Source organism: Nycticebus coucang, chromosome 12, assembly GCF_027406575.1.
Source record: "Nycticebus coucang isolate mNycCou1 chromosome 12, mNycCou1.pri, whole genome shotgun sequence".
Classification (NCBI taxonomy): domain Eukaryota; kingdom Metazoa; phylum Chordata; class Mammalia; order Primates; family Lorisidae; genus Nycticebus; species Nycticebus coucang.
In genome coordinates, this window is record NC_069791.1 from 43047742 (window position 1) to 43067653 (window position 19912).

At 38.9% G+C, this 19912-nt stretch overlaps 1 protein-coding gene across 5 annotated transcripts; it reads right to left on the reverse strand.

Annotated features, from left to right (window-relative positions):
• Positions 1-1546: 1546 nt before the first annotated feature.
• On the reverse strand, positions 1547-18906 carry MGST1 (microsomal glutathione S-transferase 1). Of its 5 annotated transcripts, none has more exons than XM_053554824.1 (5): positions 18781-18906; positions 18608-18691; positions 12949-13097; positions 8056-8150; positions 1547-2232 (listed from the first exon to the last, which is right to left on the reverse strand). In XM_053554824.1, exons 3-5 carry the CDS (start codon positions 13072-13074, stop codon positions 1986-1988), a joined length of 468 nt encoding a protein of 155 aa, XP_053410799.1. In that variant the 5' UTR covers positions 13075-13097; positions 18608-18691; positions 18781-18906; the 3' UTR covers positions 1547-1985. The 5 variants fall into 5 exon arrangements, 4 of the variants coding, with proteins under 4 accessions (XP_053410799.1, XP_053410801.1, XP_053410800.1 ...); XM_053554826.1 differs by having other exon boundaries at positions 18777-18886; XR_008373198.1 differs by lacking the exon at positions 1547-2232 and adding an exon at positions 3276-3840 and having other exon boundaries at positions 7943-8150.
• Positions 18907-19912: the final 1006 nt, after the last annotated feature.

Genomic DNA, 19912 nt, shown 5'->3' on the forward strand with positions numbered 1-19912 from the left:
GACCCAAATCTTTTCAGAAAAACTCAGCTGAATCTTTAATGATGGATAGATAGCTTGCATAATTTACATATGAAGAACACTTGATTGCCTAGAACATATTTTTTTCATATGCTTCACATACAGAAAGGTATTTGACCTTCAAAAAACCTCACAAAAAGTTTGAGAGTAAGTAGTTTGCCCAAATCCAAAGAGCGGGGAGCGTGTTGATGGGTGTGCGTGTGTGTGTTTATGTAGGCAGAGCCAATCCTTGGATATTGGACTTTTCACTTCTGAGAGTTCATGGTATTTTCCATTAATTACATCACAATGATTTCCTAAAGCCAAGATCCACATGGCACAAAACAAGTTTTTAAAATTAGGAAAAGAAGTACAAAGAGATTGTGCAGAATTCTTCATCGTCAATTGTCCGATAATTTTTGTTGATATACCTTATGAAACCTGAACTATTACACAGTGCCTTTACTCTTCTGTGCAAACCCAAATGATTCACAAGTACCACTAAAAGTACCACTTAATACATAGGTAATTAAAGACCAATAAAAATACAAAAAAGAAAACTAATAGCTAATATAAATTGGATGACAGGATAAATAATATTTTAAAAGTTCACCCCTTGTTTTAAGTTTATGTGCACATAATTCCATTTAAGACAAAAACTCTAAATTTGTGTGTATTTGTTTGTAGGTTTGTGTGTATATATACATATTTCACAAATTCTTATATTCATATTTTTATGTAGAAACCACACTGAGCATCTCTGGGTACTAAACTCATTGGGTGAAAAGTTTGTAGAGAATAGCATATGCATAGTCTCAATTTATTACAAAGATAAGAAGATACTTTATAATGGACAAACCTGGTTGATACTCACTGAATTAATCAAAGTTAACATCACCAATAACAAGGCAAACAGACATCATTTGCCTGTTAATGTGTTGTAATGTGGAACACACACCACCAAATATGTTTATTTCTAAATCTAAGAAGAAAATATTAGGCAAAACAAACTCAAAATAAGGGTCATGCTGCTAAGCAACTGGCCTGTACTCTTCACAAAAAGTCAAGGTCATTAAAAAAAAAAAGGAACTCTTACATTTTAATGAAAACTAGATGGTAACAGAAGCCAATGCATCGTCTTTGATTCTTGGATTAAAGATAAAGCAGTAATAAAGGCTGCTACTGGAAAAATTGGGGAAATTTTAATAAGGACTATATACATATTAAGGACTATATACATATCAAATACTATTGTATTAATATTAACTTTCTTGGTAGCGATAATGGTATTGTGGTTATATGGATATTATCTTGTTCATTGGAGAAAAATGTTGAAGTGTTAAGGAGTAACGTCACGACATCTGCAACTTACTTTCAAAATGTTCAGAAAAAAAAAGAGTAGAGAACTACAAAGCAAATGTGCAAAGTGTTAACAAATGATGCGTCTAAATGAAGAGTATCCAGAGGATGATTGTACTATTTTTCAACTTTTCCATAACTGGATATTTTGAAAATAAAAAGTTGGAAAAAATAAGACCAAACAAAACTATCCTTTAAATTATTTATTACATATGCCCATTTCAGCAGTTTTGAAATATAGTGTTGAAATATACCCATAACCCCTTTATAGATTCCAAATACGAAATACAGAAAGCTACAAATTATAACAAAATCAAAATTTACAACCAAGTAATTTAAGAATAAGACAAAATACTTAAGAATTATTATGTTCATTTTCTAGTACAAGCATAAAACAAGAATACAGGATCCTAATGGTGCTAATATTCAAGTGAGTTTCTTCAATTCTTTTTTTTTTTTTATTTCAGATTAATATGGGGATACGTATGATTAGGCTTCCACTTAAAAGTTTTCCCCAATTCTTAATTTCTCTGCTTCCTTCCTGCCTAAAACCTAACAAAGTATTCATTATAAGTTGTGAGTACAGAATTCTTAAAACACCAGTTGGACAATGAGTTGGATGATTCTCTTTACAGGTACAATGTATTTTTCAGCAAACTGTAAGCCATGGAAATAGTAACTCCATAGCCAGTAAAGAAAGCCAAAGCTCTATTAGGCTGGGGAAGGGGTGTCAGATAGGCGATTGTGTGGTAGATCCGTGCTCCGACAAAGAGTCTGAAGTGCAGGAGGGCTGTAGAAAGATCTGGACCACTCAAGGAATACAAAAGGCCAATACCAAGAAATGGAACAATATTTTCAAGGTCATTCAAGTGGGCTCTGTGGAAAAAGATGACATTAAAGACACGAATTTCAAAATCAGCAGAAATATATTCATGTTTCCCTCCCTTCTAAAACTAAATATAAGTGCTAAGGGAGCTTTAAATTGCAAAATAAGATTCGTTTTTCTCCTCTCAGATTGCCTGGCTTCCTTACACGCTGGACTTTTATTTAGAATGTCTCATTAATTTTCTTTTTATTTTTGGTGTTGTTATGTTTAAACATAACAGACAAGGTAGTTTTTAGTTTCTAGATACCAAAACTGCCTCTATCTAGTAAAACTCACTTCATTTTTGTAAATATGAAGTATTTTTTCCTTCTAAGTTTCATAACAATTATTAATTCAAGGTTCACCTTATGAAAGTTCTTTCTCCTAAAAAAAGGAAATCCTTTTGGTGACAAACTTTAAGATGCTTTATTCACATTTGCTATCCTACAAAATGATTATTGAGAGTGTCTGTGCCACCTCAAGCCATTAGGTTGTCAAGAATTAATTTACTAATTAATATAAAGAATCTGAAGCTCTTACAACCACATAACACAACACACAACTAGCCTTTGAAATAAAATGAGTAAAATTTTGGCCAACTCATCTTCAAAATGCCAAAGAAAGCAGTCAATAATGATGGTGCAAAAGTATAAAATACACGCAAAAGTGGAAGAGAAAGATTTCCTTAAATTTTTTTCTTTGTACCACAAATAGTAGAAAACAAAAAGCATGGTTTAGACACATTTTTGCTCCAATCTATGTCACCTTGTGTTTCTCTCGTTAGGACTGACAACAAAAGGCATGTTTATGATTTACTTAACATTTTAAGAAATGCTTAATTTGAAAATCTGATGTCCCTTTTAAAGTCAACAGCACTACAAATTGTTTTAGAATCTAACCTAGAGGTGGAGATTTTGATAGAGGTTGTCAAATGTCCTTTTGCTGAAAAAAAAGTTTGTTTTATGTTACTGTCTTCTTTTTTAGCACAAAATATAATTATTTCTTAACGTCTGCTCAGTGATCACGATGATCCTACCCTTCTTTTCCTTTCTTCCATTTTTCCTTAGATTATCTTTAAAGTTTCCTGACAAAGCCGATGACTACATAAAGATATGAAGAAGGGAACAGCAACCTGTATCAGTAACAGTTTGAAAAGGCTTATAGAAGTGCCTGCTCCCTGAAAGGAAGCAGAGAACCATGGGAGTGTTCCTGTGCTTTCTCTTTCATGAAACAACTCCAGGTCTACTGAGAATAAGGTGGGCAAGAAGGGACAGGAATGCTATATTCTACCAAAGAAGAGCCTGCTTCTCAATTACACCAAGGGTTTCTGTTTTATTCCTCTGAATTCTCCTGCAGGGCCACAGAGATATCTTCACCTCCAACCTCGGGCTTCACAATAAGCTAAAAAGGACAGACATTTTAAAGTTGGGAAGAAACTATAACAGGGAGAGACCCCCATGGAAAACAATGTCCATTTCTAAAGCAATATTAAACAGCTGACAGATGGAATGCAACGTCCGAGAAGAAAGCCAAGGAGGACCAGGGGACGTGGAAACGAGGAAAGGGCAGGGCAGCGGCAGGGGTTCCTTCCACTTTCCTGGCTCCTTTTTTTTTCTGCCCTCGCTTTCTATCTTATTTCTCCTTTTCAATGCTTTTTTTCTTTCCTTACCCTCAGAAGGTTCTCACCCATAACAATCCTCATTGTCCTAGTAAAGCCTGTTTTCTCCTAGCTCTTGTGCTATATCCTAACGGAGGCCACTTTCTCTGCTATTCTTTCATTTACTTTTATTTATTTATTTTTGCCGTTTTTGGCCAGGGCTGGGTTTGAACCCTCTACCTCTGGCATTTGGGGCTGGCGCCCTACTCCTTTGAGTCACAGGCGCGGCCCCTCTATGCTATTCTTTTTAAACCCGACTCCAGGCATAGCCTTCCCCAGCTCTCCTAGCACCTTCTGCTCTACCCTTCCCTCTGCACAATTAATGGACCCCCTTCCTGGAGCAGCAGCTCTTGAGTGCCATTAACAGACAGCTGTCGGTCTTCTTGAGTGACTACTTTCCACCTGGTTCTGTCCCCCACCCCACCCCCAGGATTCCATGTTCCCATTTCTCTTTCTCCTCTGGACAGATACCCCTTGGCACACACTGGCTCTCTGGCCAGCCTTCTTACCAGCTCTGCGCTCAGGATGCCACAGCCACACCTTAGCCCCTCAGATCAGAATCACCTGGTTTTAGTATCCAGTGACCTGGAACAGAGCTGCTGCATGCATTTAGGAGTGGGGGTGGGGGGTGCAAATACAAAAAGAGCTCCACCCCAGACTGCTCCTGCTGCCTCATCTCAGCCCAAGCTCTTCACACTCAACATGCAGCAGTCTGTCCAAATCCCCACAAAGGAATTTTCCCAAATTGACCTGGTTTCTCCTCCCAAATCCTAATATTCTTTAAGGTCTTCCTTCATGAAATAGTCCTAAATACCCCAGCAACTTATACTTTGTGCCCTACCACTTCTTATCATTCTCTAGTTACTACATGTATGTTGGTCTTTTTTTAGAGGAAGTGTTATAAACCCAAGAACGTTCTTTAATAGCACCCTGATAGAGGTGACGCTGACACACACATGATAATCTCCCCATAAAGGCTTTGTTCATGCACTGGGGCCTGGGGCGTATCATCTAGTTCAACCCCTGGTCAATGCTCCAGTCTCTTGAAAGAATCCTGGGAAAGTCTCACTTGAACTCCTGGGGATATTCTCAGTGAAAGGGTCTTATCTACCTGAGAAGGCAGTGTATACTCAATATCTCTCCTTTCCCTAAAGACCAAACCCTACCCATACTTTTCGTCTTTTAAATAACTCCCTTTATTTCATGAGCTGCCCTGTTTGCTTTTCAATTTCCTTTTATCTTATTGTATTAAATGTATATGGTCTTGAATGCTTCCTAGAATGAGGTAAGATAGGATTAAATAAGGAAATATGTAAAGTGCTTTCTAACCATCACTGATTTCCATCTGGCCAGAACTCAAGTAACTTACTTTAAGCCACATAGCTTGATATTTCAACACTTATTACTTTAAATCTTAAATGAATCGTCCTTTATGTGCATGTATTTATTTTCCCATCACTGCACACTGTGAAGCATACTTTTCCCTTCATTTTGTAGCCCCTTTCTGTTCCTCCTGCCATTGGAATATGCTTTACAATTAACTATTGAAATAATTATAGAGAAAAATAAATTTAGGTTAAAAATGAAAAGAGAGGATTCTGGAAACTCTCTGAAAAATATCTCCCAAAGTCTGCTGTTAATAGGAGCTTTTTCAGTGGGGCAGATAAGGTCTCAAGAAATACAGATGGAAAATGGACGCCTTGTCTCTCTTGGAGACGTTCCTCTCTCGCCACATTGAAAAGCCAGTGTCAGATCACCAGGGGGCGCTGTGTACAGTATCGCTGCACCTGCTCAAGGACAGGGAACCCTGCAGGAACCAGGACCAATCTTCTTACCAAAATGTATTTGCATTTGACTAGAGGAGCAACTTGGATAACAGCTTCCTCCTCTAAAAGGTCAATCCCAAGGGCAGGAGTTAAGGGTAGGAGTGGGGAAGTACAGGCGGGAGAAACTTAAAATCCTCAATCTCAAAATTTAAAACCTCAATCCTCAAATCTCTTGTTAAGCTTTCACACCTGAGGCTTACTTGGGGGTGTTCATTTCAATCTTACTAAGGCTCCTGGGAATTTAACTGCTATCACTTTCCAGTCCTTCTGAGGCAATGCCATGAGTAGAGGGCCATGATTACCATCAGGCTCATGGCTGCCGGTTCTAAAAGGAAAGTTCACGAACCACACCACAAAGCTTTAAAACTGCCTGGTGTCTTTTCAGTGGTTCTAAGAATCCCAAGCGTTGCTCACCTTTTCTGATTCTTACTCTTTTTCATCATTACACTTACAAATTTCCTTCTGATACTGTTTTCAGTTTTCATATTGATTCCTTGTCCTGAAATGATTTTAGATCCATATTCTTGGCACAACGCATTTTCCAGACTGGTTGACTCAGTAGGACTGCTAAATTAACAAGCATAAAACTGAGCAAAACAGAAGGTGAAATTGTGTTCTAAGTAGCTAGCACGGACTTTTTCTTAAAAGGAAAAAAATATCCTTGCTTGATAAATACCTTGGAAGTACAACTGTTTTGCATGACCAGGAAGGTAAATTGAATGCTATATTGAAGAGGTCAAAGAGCCTGTGGAGGAAGAGGGGAGCCTGGAAATTGGTGTGATGCCAGATGCCACCAGAGTGAAGAAGGTACGGGTCATACTCCCCAGAGAGCGCGGCTGAAGGACAGACACAGAGGTCTAACAGCCAACTGGAAATGTTGTGGAAATGCCTTTGCACTTCCATTTAGTCAAGTCTACTTTTATCCACACTTTTCAGTTGATTTGTCAAGGGAATTGAGAAAAGGGCCAGGTAACAAAATGCGGAATGCAGAAACATGCACAGATACAGAAGCTCAGATTCTGAGTTAATCTTGAGACCACACCTCATAAGGGAATCTGCAGAAATCTCCGGGGAGACTTCAGACTTTCACAGGGAATCAAAAAATATGATCTAGATCCTAGAGAGACTGGAGACTCCAGCTGATACCTTCATTAGAAAAGTTTTCTTTCAGTCTTCACTTCACTGTCTATTCATACTCATTAAATGGAGGAAACGTATTCAAACCCATTCATTATAATTTCCTACCTAACGTATTCATCAAAAATCTAAATATCTGTGTATTTAACTGTGGCTATAAAGCCTCTTCGACAATTCTTTAATTTTATATAATTTTATTTATGCCTTGAAATGTGCCTAGAACAGCACTGCAGTTTGGATCAGCATCAGAAAACACAAAATGAGAAGATGATATATAACATAGGTATTTCACATTTTAGAAAAAGGTGACAAACGCATTGGCTGTAAATCTCAATATAAAATAGTTCACAATTTACATGACAAAGATTAAGAAAGATACATCCATAATTAGAATTCAACCTGCTTTTCAAGTAAGTATATTAATTATATTGTTAGGAAACTATGAGGATGGTATCTTGGCTTACTACTTTTTCTTGTTCATTGAATTTCTGGCACATTAAGTATAATATCCACAAAAGAGAGATGGAGGGAAAAATTTCCCTATTTCTCCAAAAATTGTCAATATCCTTATTTTGAATCCTTATGTAAAAACACCTAGTTGTTCAAACGTTTACATAAGAAAGATGACAAACTATAAGAACTCATTGTCCCGGGCGGCGCCTGTGGCTCAGTGGGTAAGGCGCTGGCCCCATATACCGAGGGTGGCGGGTTCAAACCCGGCCCCGGCCAAACTGCAACCAAAAAATAGCTGGGCATTGTGGCGGGCGTCTGTAGTCCCAGCTACTTGGGAGGCTGAGGCAAGAGAATCGCTTAAGCCCAGGAGTTGGAGGTTGCTGTGAGCAGTGTGAGGCCATGGCACTCTATCGAGGGCCATAAAGTGAGACTCTGTCTCTACAAAAAAAAAAATAAATAAAAAGTAAATTAAAAAAAAAAGTACTCATTGTCCCCACTTGACCTCTTACCTGCCATTTCTGTACAGAGCAAAGTCACTAACCCCCCAAACCTGCAGATGACAGTGTGGTACAGCAAAATCGGCAATTATGTGCAATTGCAATTAATACTAGAAAACTTTTTCAGAGCCCTAATTTCTGTATTACATACGGTAAATAAAATGACTGGCTTCTTTTCTTATTCTCCAAGATCCAGCATCTTCATCAAACTCCTTGGCCAAAATTCTTTGATCTAGGAAGTAATTTCAAGACTTCAAGGCTTACCTTCGTACACGTTCCACTCTGTCATCTGTTCGAAGATACTTCTTGGCATTTTCTCCTTTGCCAAAGCCTGCGCAGTCTTCAGGGTTGGCAAAAACCTATTCCAAATATGAAGGAAAGAAACTTATTCCCAAAACCAAATACCATGGGGGTATTCTATGTAGTAAGTTCACTGCATTCTAGTGGAAGAAAATAGGCATCCGGTTGGCACTTATTCAAAGAGAATGGTCAGCCATAAATCGAACATGAGAGAGAGGAGAGGACTAGACTTTAAACCTAAATTTTTATGAACAATGCAAAATTTTAAAAACAGAAGCACAGATAAGAACTCAAATAAAAACCAACATATAAAACAGTAGAAGGAAAGTAAAAGTGGAGAAGAGATATAATTCTAAGTCATCTTTGACTATTATTCAGGTCCCCTGGCATCTCTTTCTTAGTGATGTTGACACACCTTCCCTCGAGTGTATTAACATGTCCAGGCGATTGGCTCTTCGGAAAGTGGTTTAGTTGCCAACGATGTTAGACAGCAGGCAAGAAGCAACAAAGAATGAGGAGCGGGGAAGGCATTTTGTACTAGGATAGGGTATGTGCACCTCATTTCTTTTTTCTACACTAGATAAAACGTGGAGTTGAATAATACTGTCAGTGAAATTTAAGAAGCTGAATTGCATTCCTAAGAATAACAAGTACATATTCATATATTCCTTCCTGCAATGATTATGCTGTTTGAAATGATTTCCCCATCCCTTGAAACTTAAAATATGCATTTAAAAAACATTTACGCATATCCCACTGTTTAATAATTTATTATAAAGAAAAACACAAACTGCAAAATCAGTCTTAATTTAAGCTTTAAAAAATCTCATAAATATTATAATATTTTCTTTCTTAATATGATGGGAGCATTTACTCCAGATAGATTTTGAGGAAAACTGACAGGCAGAGATGTGATACCGTGTCAGCTCTCAAGGTCAGGCTTGTCTGTCTGGTTCATTTTCGTGTCCTCTAAATAAATGTCTGGCACATATTAGATGTACAATAAATATATTCTGAATGAAGAAATAAGCGTATTGCAATGGAAAGCACGTGAGATTTGGCAATGTGGCGGGCACCTGTGGTCCCAGCTATTTCGGAGGCTGAGGCAAGAGAATCGCTTAAGCCCAAGAATTAGAGGTTGCTGTGAGCTGTGACACCATGGCACTATACCAAGGGTGACATAATGAGAGTCTGTCTCAAAAAAAAAAAAAAAAAAAGAGAGAAAAAGATCATTAGTAAGCCGTAACAGCTAAATCGATATGCTCATGATTTACTTCTAACTTCCCCACCTCAGTGGTACCACTGCCACATTCAGCTGGTTGGTGAGTTTACGGGGGTCAAGTAATCCTGTCTGTTACAAGCTTTTGACAACAGTGCACTGTGTTTCTGTTTGAAGTAGAATTTGTAAATGGTTACACAGCTCAACAATATTTTTTTAATTCTGTCTGCTTAACAGCCCCTCATGTCAAAAAAAGACCAAGAAAATGCTGAAAGAAGAAAACAATTTTTTAAGTGAGAATTGGGAATTGCAATATTATCTTATTTCTGTTAAAGATAAGATGATTTGCTTGCTTTGCAATATCTCAAAATCAATATTAAAGAAATCCCATGCTCAAAACCACAAATATTTTAAATTAGAGGGAAAGGAGCAAAAGGTTGTACTGCAGAAATTAAAAGGTGAAAAGCAAACGCAATTCTTTCAAGCCATCAGTAATATTTGAAAATAATGCCCCTGAAGCAGCTTATAAAGTAGCTTATATACTGCGGGGGGGAAAGGGAAGCCGTTCAATGATGTAGAAACTGTGAAAGGATGCATCATTGAATTCATAGGTTGCTTAGACCCTACGCATTTTAAAGTGCAACAGCTCTTTTAAGGAGAACTATAACTTTACTAGTCTTCACCTTAACATAACTTCATGCAATACTTCAAAAGGAAAAGTTATATTATTCAGTCTCTTTTGGCCAATCTACTAGACACTACTGACTCAGTATGTGTTTTTTACTTCATTTGATTCATAATAGAAGATTGTCTTTGCTATGATGAGTTACTCACTACAGACATTCTAGCAAACAACATAGGGAAAAGACATCTTCAACAGTCTTCAAGATAAATTCTATGAAGTTGGACTGAATGTGGCAAATTTAGCGTATGTACAGACGGTACACCTTCCATAACAGGAAAACATGAAGGGTTAATTGCACAGATAAAAAAGTATTAACAGACCCACAAGCTCTCCGTTGTTTTCACTGGGTCTTGCATCAACAAAATCTCTATTCTGAAGCTACTATTTTAAGTGACATCTTGCAACGAATTGTAAGTATTCTTAACTATATTCCTGCAAATGCAACACAGCATCTTCAGTTTCATAACGTGCTAAAATTGAATGATAATTCAGTGTGGATTTGCTGTATCATTTAAAGTACATGGACTATGGGCAGGGGCAGATGTTAATGAAAATGTTGTCACTGAGAGAACAGACAGCTAAATTTGATGAGTAACCCAATTGGCAATGTGAATTACTGAAAAAAGATTTCTATAGGAATGTACCATTTCTGTGTAATATCATGTCAAATCAAAATGGGTAGAACATTTCTTTGCAAGAAAAAACTAAGTCTACGTATGGTACGTGGCCAAAACCCCAAGCATTTTGAAAAAATACTATCATTTTTCAAGACACTTCTTCAAAAGGAAATTTTGGATGAACACTCTCACCAGTTAGCAAAAGTCACTGATGAGTGGGATGATCTATGTGACTCATATGAAGAATACATAGCTGTTATAGGCCCGGTAATTGGAGAATGCAATGAAAGGTTCACTGACTTTGAAAATCATGACATCACAGTCAAATCAGCATTTTGGCATCACCTGTTTGGTATCATCAAGACACCTCAAGCACTACAGATGGAATTGATTGAGCTCTCAGTAGATGACGTTTAAAGTCATTGTTTGGTGCTCAGAAAGATCCAACTGAAATTAGGAAAAATGCAGCAGAATCCCCAAATCTTCAGCAACATGATGGAAAAACTCCTTCTTGTTTTTCAACCACTTATTGCTGAGAATCTATATTCTCCCACCTCACCCAAATCAAGGTGCTCGTAAGGGCACAAATTACTCACATAGAGGATCAAGGGAAACTGTGGACCTCAGGCTACAACCAGATAGTCAAATGCTTTTCAACAAAAAGAAGACACAACAAAGTCATTAAAAGATTACTTAACTTTAAAATTAACAGGTAGTTTTCATTAAATACATAGTTGTTTTAGATTTTTACTAAATAAGGTGCATTTTTAAGTACAGTAGAGCCACCGTCATTGACCACCTTCTTACATTGACTCCCACCCCCTTAAGTTGACCTCATTTCCATAGACCAGACCTGCACCACATGTATGTATCAGCACAGTAGGCCTACTTCCTATGTTGACCACCTCTGTATGTTGACCAGTTTGTTATAGTCCCTAGGGCAGTGACCTTACAGAGGTTCCAGTGTATATGTAAGTGAAGTTTCTTGAATGTGGACTTATTTGTGCTAAATTAATGTGGCCTTCCAACATGCAAAGGCTCCCCACCCCTGAATCAGGCCTTCACCAAGATGCTAGATCTGCTGGCATCTTTATTTCAGACTTGTCAAACTCCAGAACTATGAGAGAAACGTTATTTAAGCCATTCCATCTATGGCATGTGAAATAGCTGCCTAAACTGACTTAGAGAGCTACTTGAACTGTCTTTCAGTTCCTCTTCTACAAAATGGGGAGGTTAACCCTCATTTCCCCCCACAGTGCTAACAATTATGAAAAATGATTCAGTGATCAGGCACATATAAAAAGCATTGTGACTCTTGGCACAACAAAAATTTAAATTCCCTTCCCCTTTCCTTATTCAGACAGTGTACATTTCCTTAGTGCCATTAAGTTACTAGAGGACGGTGTGGACTTGGTGGCAGATAGTCTCTTTGTGCCCCACTGCTCCAAGGGAAGGCCCTGTCAGAGACTTAATCATGTGGGCAGGTGTCAACCACTCACGTGTTAGTATCCTCCCATTATATTTCTAGACAGAAATAAGGAAACACCTCAGGGAGAACTATGATCTCCAGATCAAATCAAGGCTCTGGAAGAACAGAAACTCAGGACAAGCTCCAAAAGAAAAGAGGAAGAAGTTGCTAACACATACAGGGAATATGCCAGTGAAAATCTTTTATCTTTGTGATGGCAGCCTTACTTATCCCCTTTCCTGAGCCATAAACTTTGCCAGAATACTGAATATGTGCTTGAGAATCTTTCTACCACTTTCACATGCCTGCCGTTTTTCTAAAAAGTCCTTCTTATGATGCTGGGTAAAAATAGTGTCCCTTTAAGAACTCAAAAGTATACACAAAACCCAAATGGTTTATTCTATTCATAAAGGCTCTACTGTGAGAGTAAGAATTTTAATTCTCAGCCTTTTATTTTTCTTTCTTTCTTCTTTTCCCCTACCCACCACTGACCAAAGAATACATTTCATCTATAATAAAACTGAAAACACCAGTTAATTGTCTGGAAAATGACTATTTTCTAAACCCTATTGGAAAAATTGACTCCAAAATCACAGAAAGTTTCCTTTAAAACTTTGATAATTCAGAAATCTCATCTGCTGAGAATGAAAAAATGTAAACATCACAAGGGAAAAAAAATCATTTACTAGTTTCTGAGAGAAGTAACTGTTCCAGAAATATATTCAGTCCGTCTGTATCAAATGATTATATACTACACCTACAGCTTTAAACAGTATAATACAGGCCTATACCTAAAAAGAAAGTAAATTAATCCTGCTTTTCAGATGTCCAACTCTTAAAAGAAAGATTTTACTTCCAAATTTCTTACCTTTTTTGTCATTCTATAGAATGCAGTTGCTGTACTCATAAACATCATTTTGGAAAGAACAATTGTCGTATAGGAGGCAAAGGCCATGAACACGTCATTTTCCTTTAGCTGGGTAAGGTCAATCATTTTTTTCAGTTTTGGTCTGGAATCTTAAAAAGATTTTAGACAACATGAGAAAAAAGCACACATGCCTAAAATACCCAAAATAATTTCATGATCATTTGATTTGTCTATATTGCAGTTTTAGCTATACTTTTCTTGAAAGCATCTCGGGTTTATATTCAGAAGAAATGAACATTTAGTTCTCAAAATTGTAAAGTAAGCAATATTATGTTTTCTTTAGTTCTGTATCAAACATCAAACAAGGACTGAATGAAAATGTTGAGGGTCTTACAATCAGAAATAAATGGCCAAATGCCCTAAGCACAGACTAAAATCACATGTTTGCACCACGATGAAACTCTTGGTTGAATGCACAAGACCTCAGGTCCTTGAATAATGTCTTTAGACACACCCAGGTATGGACCCAGCAGCACCACTGCTGCTTTGATCAGGAAGGCCTATGTTCTAATCCATGTCCTGCTTTGCAAAACAAATAGTGTTTGTCATTTCAACAGGATTCAAAATCTGCAGGATTTGAATTTCATTCCACCATTTACTTACTAAATGTGCTTGAGGGATTCAGCCTCTCTGAGATTAAATTTCTTCATTTACAAGACAGGAATTAGTAGTAGTGTCTAACTTAATGAGCTGTTGTTGAATTTTGTTCAGACAACTCAGGGACTATACTTACCAGAGTACCTGGCCCATGAAGAACCTTAAAGTTCAGGATACCTTGATGATGAGCATCACTATCATAATAATCACACTCACTGCTAATACCAAGACAGGTGAAGGACAGCCGCAGGATAATGGAAACCTCACAACAACAGGAATTAGTATTTATGGCACATTCATGGAAGAAATACAAGAAGGAGATCTAGTTTTGTAAGACTCTTCTGGTCATTTCACATTGCACAGGTATACGCATCTAAAAGCCATTGAGTATAAAGGAATGTTGATTGCTGGAGTTAAAGTGTAATCAGGAATGTGCTCAGGAGGAAAGCCAAGACAACATATGTTGTCGATATTGAAGTCAAAAACATATGGGACTTCAGGGTAAGGCTTAAAACTTATTTGTATTTTTATTTTTTTATTTTTGAGACATACTATGTCACCCTTGTAGAGTGCCGTGGCGTCACAGCTCACAACAACCTCAAACTCTTAGGCTTAAGCGATTCTCTTGCCTCAGCCTCCCAAGTAGCTGGGACTACAGGTGTTCACCACAACTCCCGGCTATTTTTTAGTTGCAGTTGTCATTGTTGTTTAGCAGGCCCTGGCTGGGTTGGAACCCTCCAGACTTGGTGGATGTGGCCAGCACCCTAACTACTGTGCTATGGGTGCTGAGACAAGGCTTAAAATTTAACTCTCAGCCCTATTGGACGGTCATTCTTTGCAACCTCCTCTTGTTCTTGTATCAGCCCTGCTATCTCCTCCTTCTATCCTTTCCATAGAAACACACATTTTCTCATACCCAAGCTTAGACACAATGAACCTGCTTAGCATGTAACTTTAAAGTTCAATCCCCGCATGGGAATTTACTAGCCCAATAAGCATCAGATTCCAATCATTCTACCCATCCACCAAGAATCTATACACACAGAGAGTGCAAAAAAAAAAAAAAAAAAGTATACACATTTTAAGAAAACACTATTAAAATTATAACACTCGAATCACATTTGACTTCTGCAATTATAACAGGTGCTCAAACATCACCTCTATTCATATTACTATTTTATCAGTCTAGACTGCATGTTGCAATTTCAATAGTTTTTTCCCTTTCTTAAAATGTGCATGCATCTTCTGGCACCCTCTTTCTCTATATTTCTACAAACTGTATATTGTTACTGATCATATAGTTATCTACGTGCTGCTGTTGAATATAAACCACATGTCCAACTATGTCATTTGTGTTTTGTGCAGTACTTTACGTAGTCTTGAGGATAACTATCTTATAATTATCATAACTATATCCATTTCACAGATGAAGAAAATGGGAATTAGCCAAGCTGGGACAGAAACCCAGGTCTCTGACCTCACATCCCATACACTAACCATATTGTACTGTCTCCTTCAAGAGACTTGATTCATTCAGGTCGCAATTAATTCTGCTTAATTCTGATTCAGCAGACATTGATTGAATGCCTACTTTGTGACTGCCATGGCTGAGCAACCCTGACATCTGTCATCTTCTTTCCTTTTCCAGTTATTCCCTGAGGTAGGTATAATCATTCCCATTTTGCAGATAAAGAAACCAAAGCTTCCGAAATAAATCTCTATTTTTGTTTTCTTAAGCTAAAAATGTACTGCTTGAATTTAGGCAAATAAAAACTATTGTCGTTTTTTTCTAAATCCCACATTTGATAGAAAATTAGTACACAAGTTCAAAGTCTCAAATGCAGAGTTTGTTGGATAGGTTCTCAGTACAAGATAATACTTTCAGCAACATTTAAGATACCTGTCCTTGTTCTAGTATTGAGGAGACAAAAGTCATGAATAAACTGCATTATCTTTCAGAGCACATATAAAGGACTTAGATCCCTAAGTCCTAGGTCTCTGGACAGAGATCTAAGGAAATACAGCAGGAATGCCAATTTTTTAAAAAATTAAGAAAAGTTTATCAAGTAGCAAGTTGCTACTTAATAATAATTTTAAAGCTAAAAGTTTCCATAGTTTTCTCTACTAATGTTCCTAGAATGTAATTTATTCAGAGGAAGGAACAAAAGTCCAGAGAACTTTTCTTTTCTCTCTCCGTAAAAATCAGTATTGAAAGAGTAGAGAAAAAGTAGAATCCTTCTGGAACGGTTAGTGGGAAAAGAACACAAAGATGTCTGCAGCTGGGGAAGTAAAGGGCAAAGGAGGCTTTTTCTTTATAAGAGAACAACACAAAGAAAGCACACCTCCCACAAAGAGTTTCTCAATCCTGAAGAATGTGGCAAAACTCCTCAAGTCTGTGTTTTTGGAAGATGAGCCAACACCCAGCCTCTGATACACACCCTACGGGTCCTGAAGGCCAAGTCATGAGTGGCAAAGGTTAAGAAAATTAAGAAATAGAAGTCATTTATACATGGATTAAAGTGACGCTGCTCTGGACTTTTTCTCCCCCCTAAAGCTGATTTATCAATAAATTGCCATGAGCCTATTGCACAACACTCAAGCTACTATAGTGAATGGGCGCTACAGTCAAAGTCACTGAAAGCTTTTATCAGGAAAGATAACCAGAAAGATGAGAGTAGTCCAGTAGTAATAAGAAACAAGAAAATAAATAATAATAAAGAAATACAATGTGAAGTAACCTGAGTATTCCAGGAATGAGGAAGAAATAATCTAAGAAAAGCAAGCAGGGAAAAACATGAAACTTGGATATGAATTGTAGAAAATACCCTGTTTCCCCGAAAATAAGACAGTGTCTTATTTTAAGACATGCTCCCAAAGATGCGCTAGGTCTTATTTTCAGGGGATGTCTCATCTTTCCTGTAAGTAGGTCTTATTTTCGGAGGATGTCTTATTTTCAGGGAAACCGGGCAGTTGTGATGATGAATTATATTTGTACAATGCTTTATTGTATCATCCATTTATTGCCTGGCATAGTAGTGGATCTGTCCACCTGTCTCTCCAGAGACCAGGGATCTGTCCCCAGCGTGAAAGTGACTGCTTTGTAAGAGGACTTGGGGTGGAGTATGGGGTTCTTGAGAGCATTTACTGAGTGAAGCATGAAGTGCTCAGAAAAGCACCAAGCCCTGCTAAGTGCTACATAAATGTTTAGTGAATAAGAAACTCAACTTTGGTGCCATTCTAGGCACTGAGGATACAATTTTAGAATTTTCAAAAACTTTTTGCATACTTTACCTCACTTAATCTGAAAAACACTGAAGTAATCAGAACCCAGTAACACTTTTTTCTAGCTTTCGTCTAAAAGGAAACGGAGGCCCAGAGTGGTCAAGGGAGTAATATGACCCATACCCACAGCTGGAGAGACCAAGACCAGGATTCAACTGTCTTAACTTGGGCTGGCCACCATCAATGCTAAAAATTCAGCTTTTCTGAAGGTTCTTTTCCCATTAAATCCCATTCTTCTCCTAGTTTCCCCCCTTTAGTATCTATCAGGAAATCTCTTCGCCTTTCCTTGAGGAACTCCCCTTCCTTTTCAAGGCTCTTGGCCAACCAGAGCAAAGTTCTCTTCTCAGGGTTATGTGGCCTCTGTACATCAATATTGTGAAATGCATTGAAAATCTGGGCACACATGCCCAGGTCCATGATTCTGCAATTTTTTATCTTCTGAAACTAACGAGCACTACACATGAGATTTTTACAAAGGTAACTCAGTGGCTATTCTGCTGTTTACACTGATCAACTCCAGAATTTACTGAAGGGGCTGGGGTGGCTGCAGACTCAGCCTCCTAAGCAGTCTCATACGAAGAGGGCTAGGGAATCCCGGGGACCAGGAGCAACGTGCTGGTGGCTCTGGGTGGGCAGAAGAGAATGTGGTGGGAAGTTCATTCTCAGGGGACTGGGCTGACCTACCGCCTTTTCCAGCCTCCACAATTAATATACACCACTCTAAAACAACCTCCTGAGAAAATTGTACTCGTCTGCCACAGAGTAATATTCAAATTTGGACAGATTTGTCATATTTTTTGAATGACCAAAAGTAGCCAACATAGTCATCTTATTTTGGAAACAACAGAAAACAAAGCCCAGAACCACCCTAACTCCCAGGACAGCAATGCCTCGGGAATACGCAGAAGGTGGGCTTAGCCTGGGTAGGGCCCCCAGACAATCCTAGGTTTAAAAACTATTTGCTGGGGACCTGGGAGACACACCACAACGCTTGATAAGCACACAGATGGCACTCATCTGTAGAAAAAAACAGGGAGAGGAAATACGAGAAAATAAATGTGCTGCTCAGATTACCACATTTCAAGGGAAGCAAGAAGGACAGAAGGTGGGCAGGCCCCTTCTCTCCATTCCCCAGGGCAGCCAGGGCCGTAACATCTGAGGCCTTCATTCCCAAAAAGCTGCCCTCTCCTGTCCTCCTTCCACAGGGCTTTCTCTTTCAAGCTGGAGGAGGAGCATGAGCCACATCCAGGAGAACCCTCCCAAAAGGTTTCATTCCCGAGCTCTCCAGTCACCTGGCTGTAAAATCAACAATTTCACAGTCTAATCCACATGCTCTTGCATTGATATCAAACATTATTACTAAGTATAAATATTTTTAAATTTTTAGGTTTCTCTTGCCTACCAAAGTGGACCCAGAAGAGCAAAACTCTTTCTTGCAAGGTACAAAGGCCATGATGTCTCTGAAATCTGAGCCGCCCTCTTGCCCCCGCAAGATTTTACACTTTTATACCCTTGGAGTGGAGAAAAATGGCTCAAGGAAGACTTCCGCTGTTCCTAAGCACGCACTGCACGTGACTTTCCCTTCCCCGAAGTTGAAGGGACCCGTTCAAAGTGGAGGCTACTTCGACTTAAAAATACAAAGTGAGGAAATCATCTTTCAAACACGGAAAGACTTACTCCGAAGTTTCACTCTTGGAGTTTGGGAAACGGGAACACTTACCCACACGGGAACACGATGTCCTTGCAGAAGTGATCGCTTGGGAAGCGGATAGTTAGCGGCTAAACGGAGCCGAGAACTTTCGGCCTGGAAGAGACACCTTAAGTTTTACACCAGCCACCGGCCTGTCCCCTGCCCGCCAGCCACCCGCTCCACACCCCGCCCCGGGCACCTACGACCGGGAAACCGGGACGCAGCAGCCAACTCGTCCAGTCCCTGGGCGCGCGGGCACTGCGGGGACCAGAGCGTCACGGTGCAGGCTGCGAGCAGGCGCCACCCCTCTGGGCTAATCTCCTGATAATTAGCCTCTAAAACCCGACTCTCAACGTCGCCAAGCCCTGCCCCTAAATCGCCTGACTACCGGTTTCCTCTTTTGAACCTTTGTATTTGGCGCCCTGGAAGCTCTGTTTCTTGAAATGCCATCCCTGTATGCAGTAGAAAGGGGACATTAGCCATTGCACCCGCCACTCTGCATCCTCAAACATTTCAGGATCCAGAGAGGGGAAGGAAAGGGAAAACAGTTCACTTTTTAGTCGGAAGCAATGAAAAAGATCTCAATGTTGCATTTTGAAAGAGTAAAAAACAAACAAAAACCTTCCTAAAATCTGTAGCAGGTGCCACAGATTTTTTCTTTTCTTTCATGTATTGTAAAAGTAAGAGTTATCTTGGGCCAAAGATTAAATACACAAACAATACAACAAGCCAATTACAAAAAAAAAAAAAAAAAATCCATGCATACTTTTCGCGGTATCCCACACCACAGATAAACAAAAAAAGTCCTTTCAAAATCAGTCTGAGCTTGCCGGAGGACCTCAGGTTGGCCACATCTGCCTAGGGGAAAACAGATCAGAAGTTGTTGACAAAATTACCTAGCTTTGAACTCCAGGTCCCTGCAGCAGTGGGGAGGCCTCCTTAAAAGGCTAGCACCCACAGAATGTAACTTTCAACAAAGATCATTTATAGTGTTCCAAATTCCTAATACCAGACAACTTGCTTTGTCGCTATGTGCCCACACCTTCAGGGTTAAAAATGGAATTGGAGATTATATTGGATCAATTCAATACACAGTTTAGTATGTTTTCTTTTACAGGGACATTTAGAAGGGTGTTTTAGGAAAATAGAGTTGTTCTAAACAACACAATCTAAATGGGATGTTTCCAAGCTTCCAATTCTCCACAGTACCCACAATAGTGTTTGTGGGTCTGTCTTCCATGGGTTTATGCTTTCAGCTTGGGCCATAGCACAGTGGTTATGGCGCCAGACACATACACTGAGGCTGGCAGGTTCGAACCCAGGCGAGGCCAGCTA

What these genes read in the sequence shown, in the direction of transcription:
- MGST1 (XM_053554824.1), bottom strand. Translation starts at nt 13,074, where the DNA reads ATGATTGACCTTACCCAGCTAAAGGAAAATGACGTGTTCATGGCCTTT. An exon ending in TCTATAGAATGACAAAAAAG is followed by an intron (nt 8,151 to 12,948) that starts GTAAGAAATTTG and finishes TATTTGGAATAG; the next exon opens with GTTTTTGCCAACCCTGAAGA. An exon ending in AGAGTGGAACGTGTACGAAG is followed by an intron (nt 2,233 to 8,055) that starts GTAAGCCTTGAA and finishes CTTTTTCCACAG; the next exon opens with AGCCCACTTGAATGACCTTG.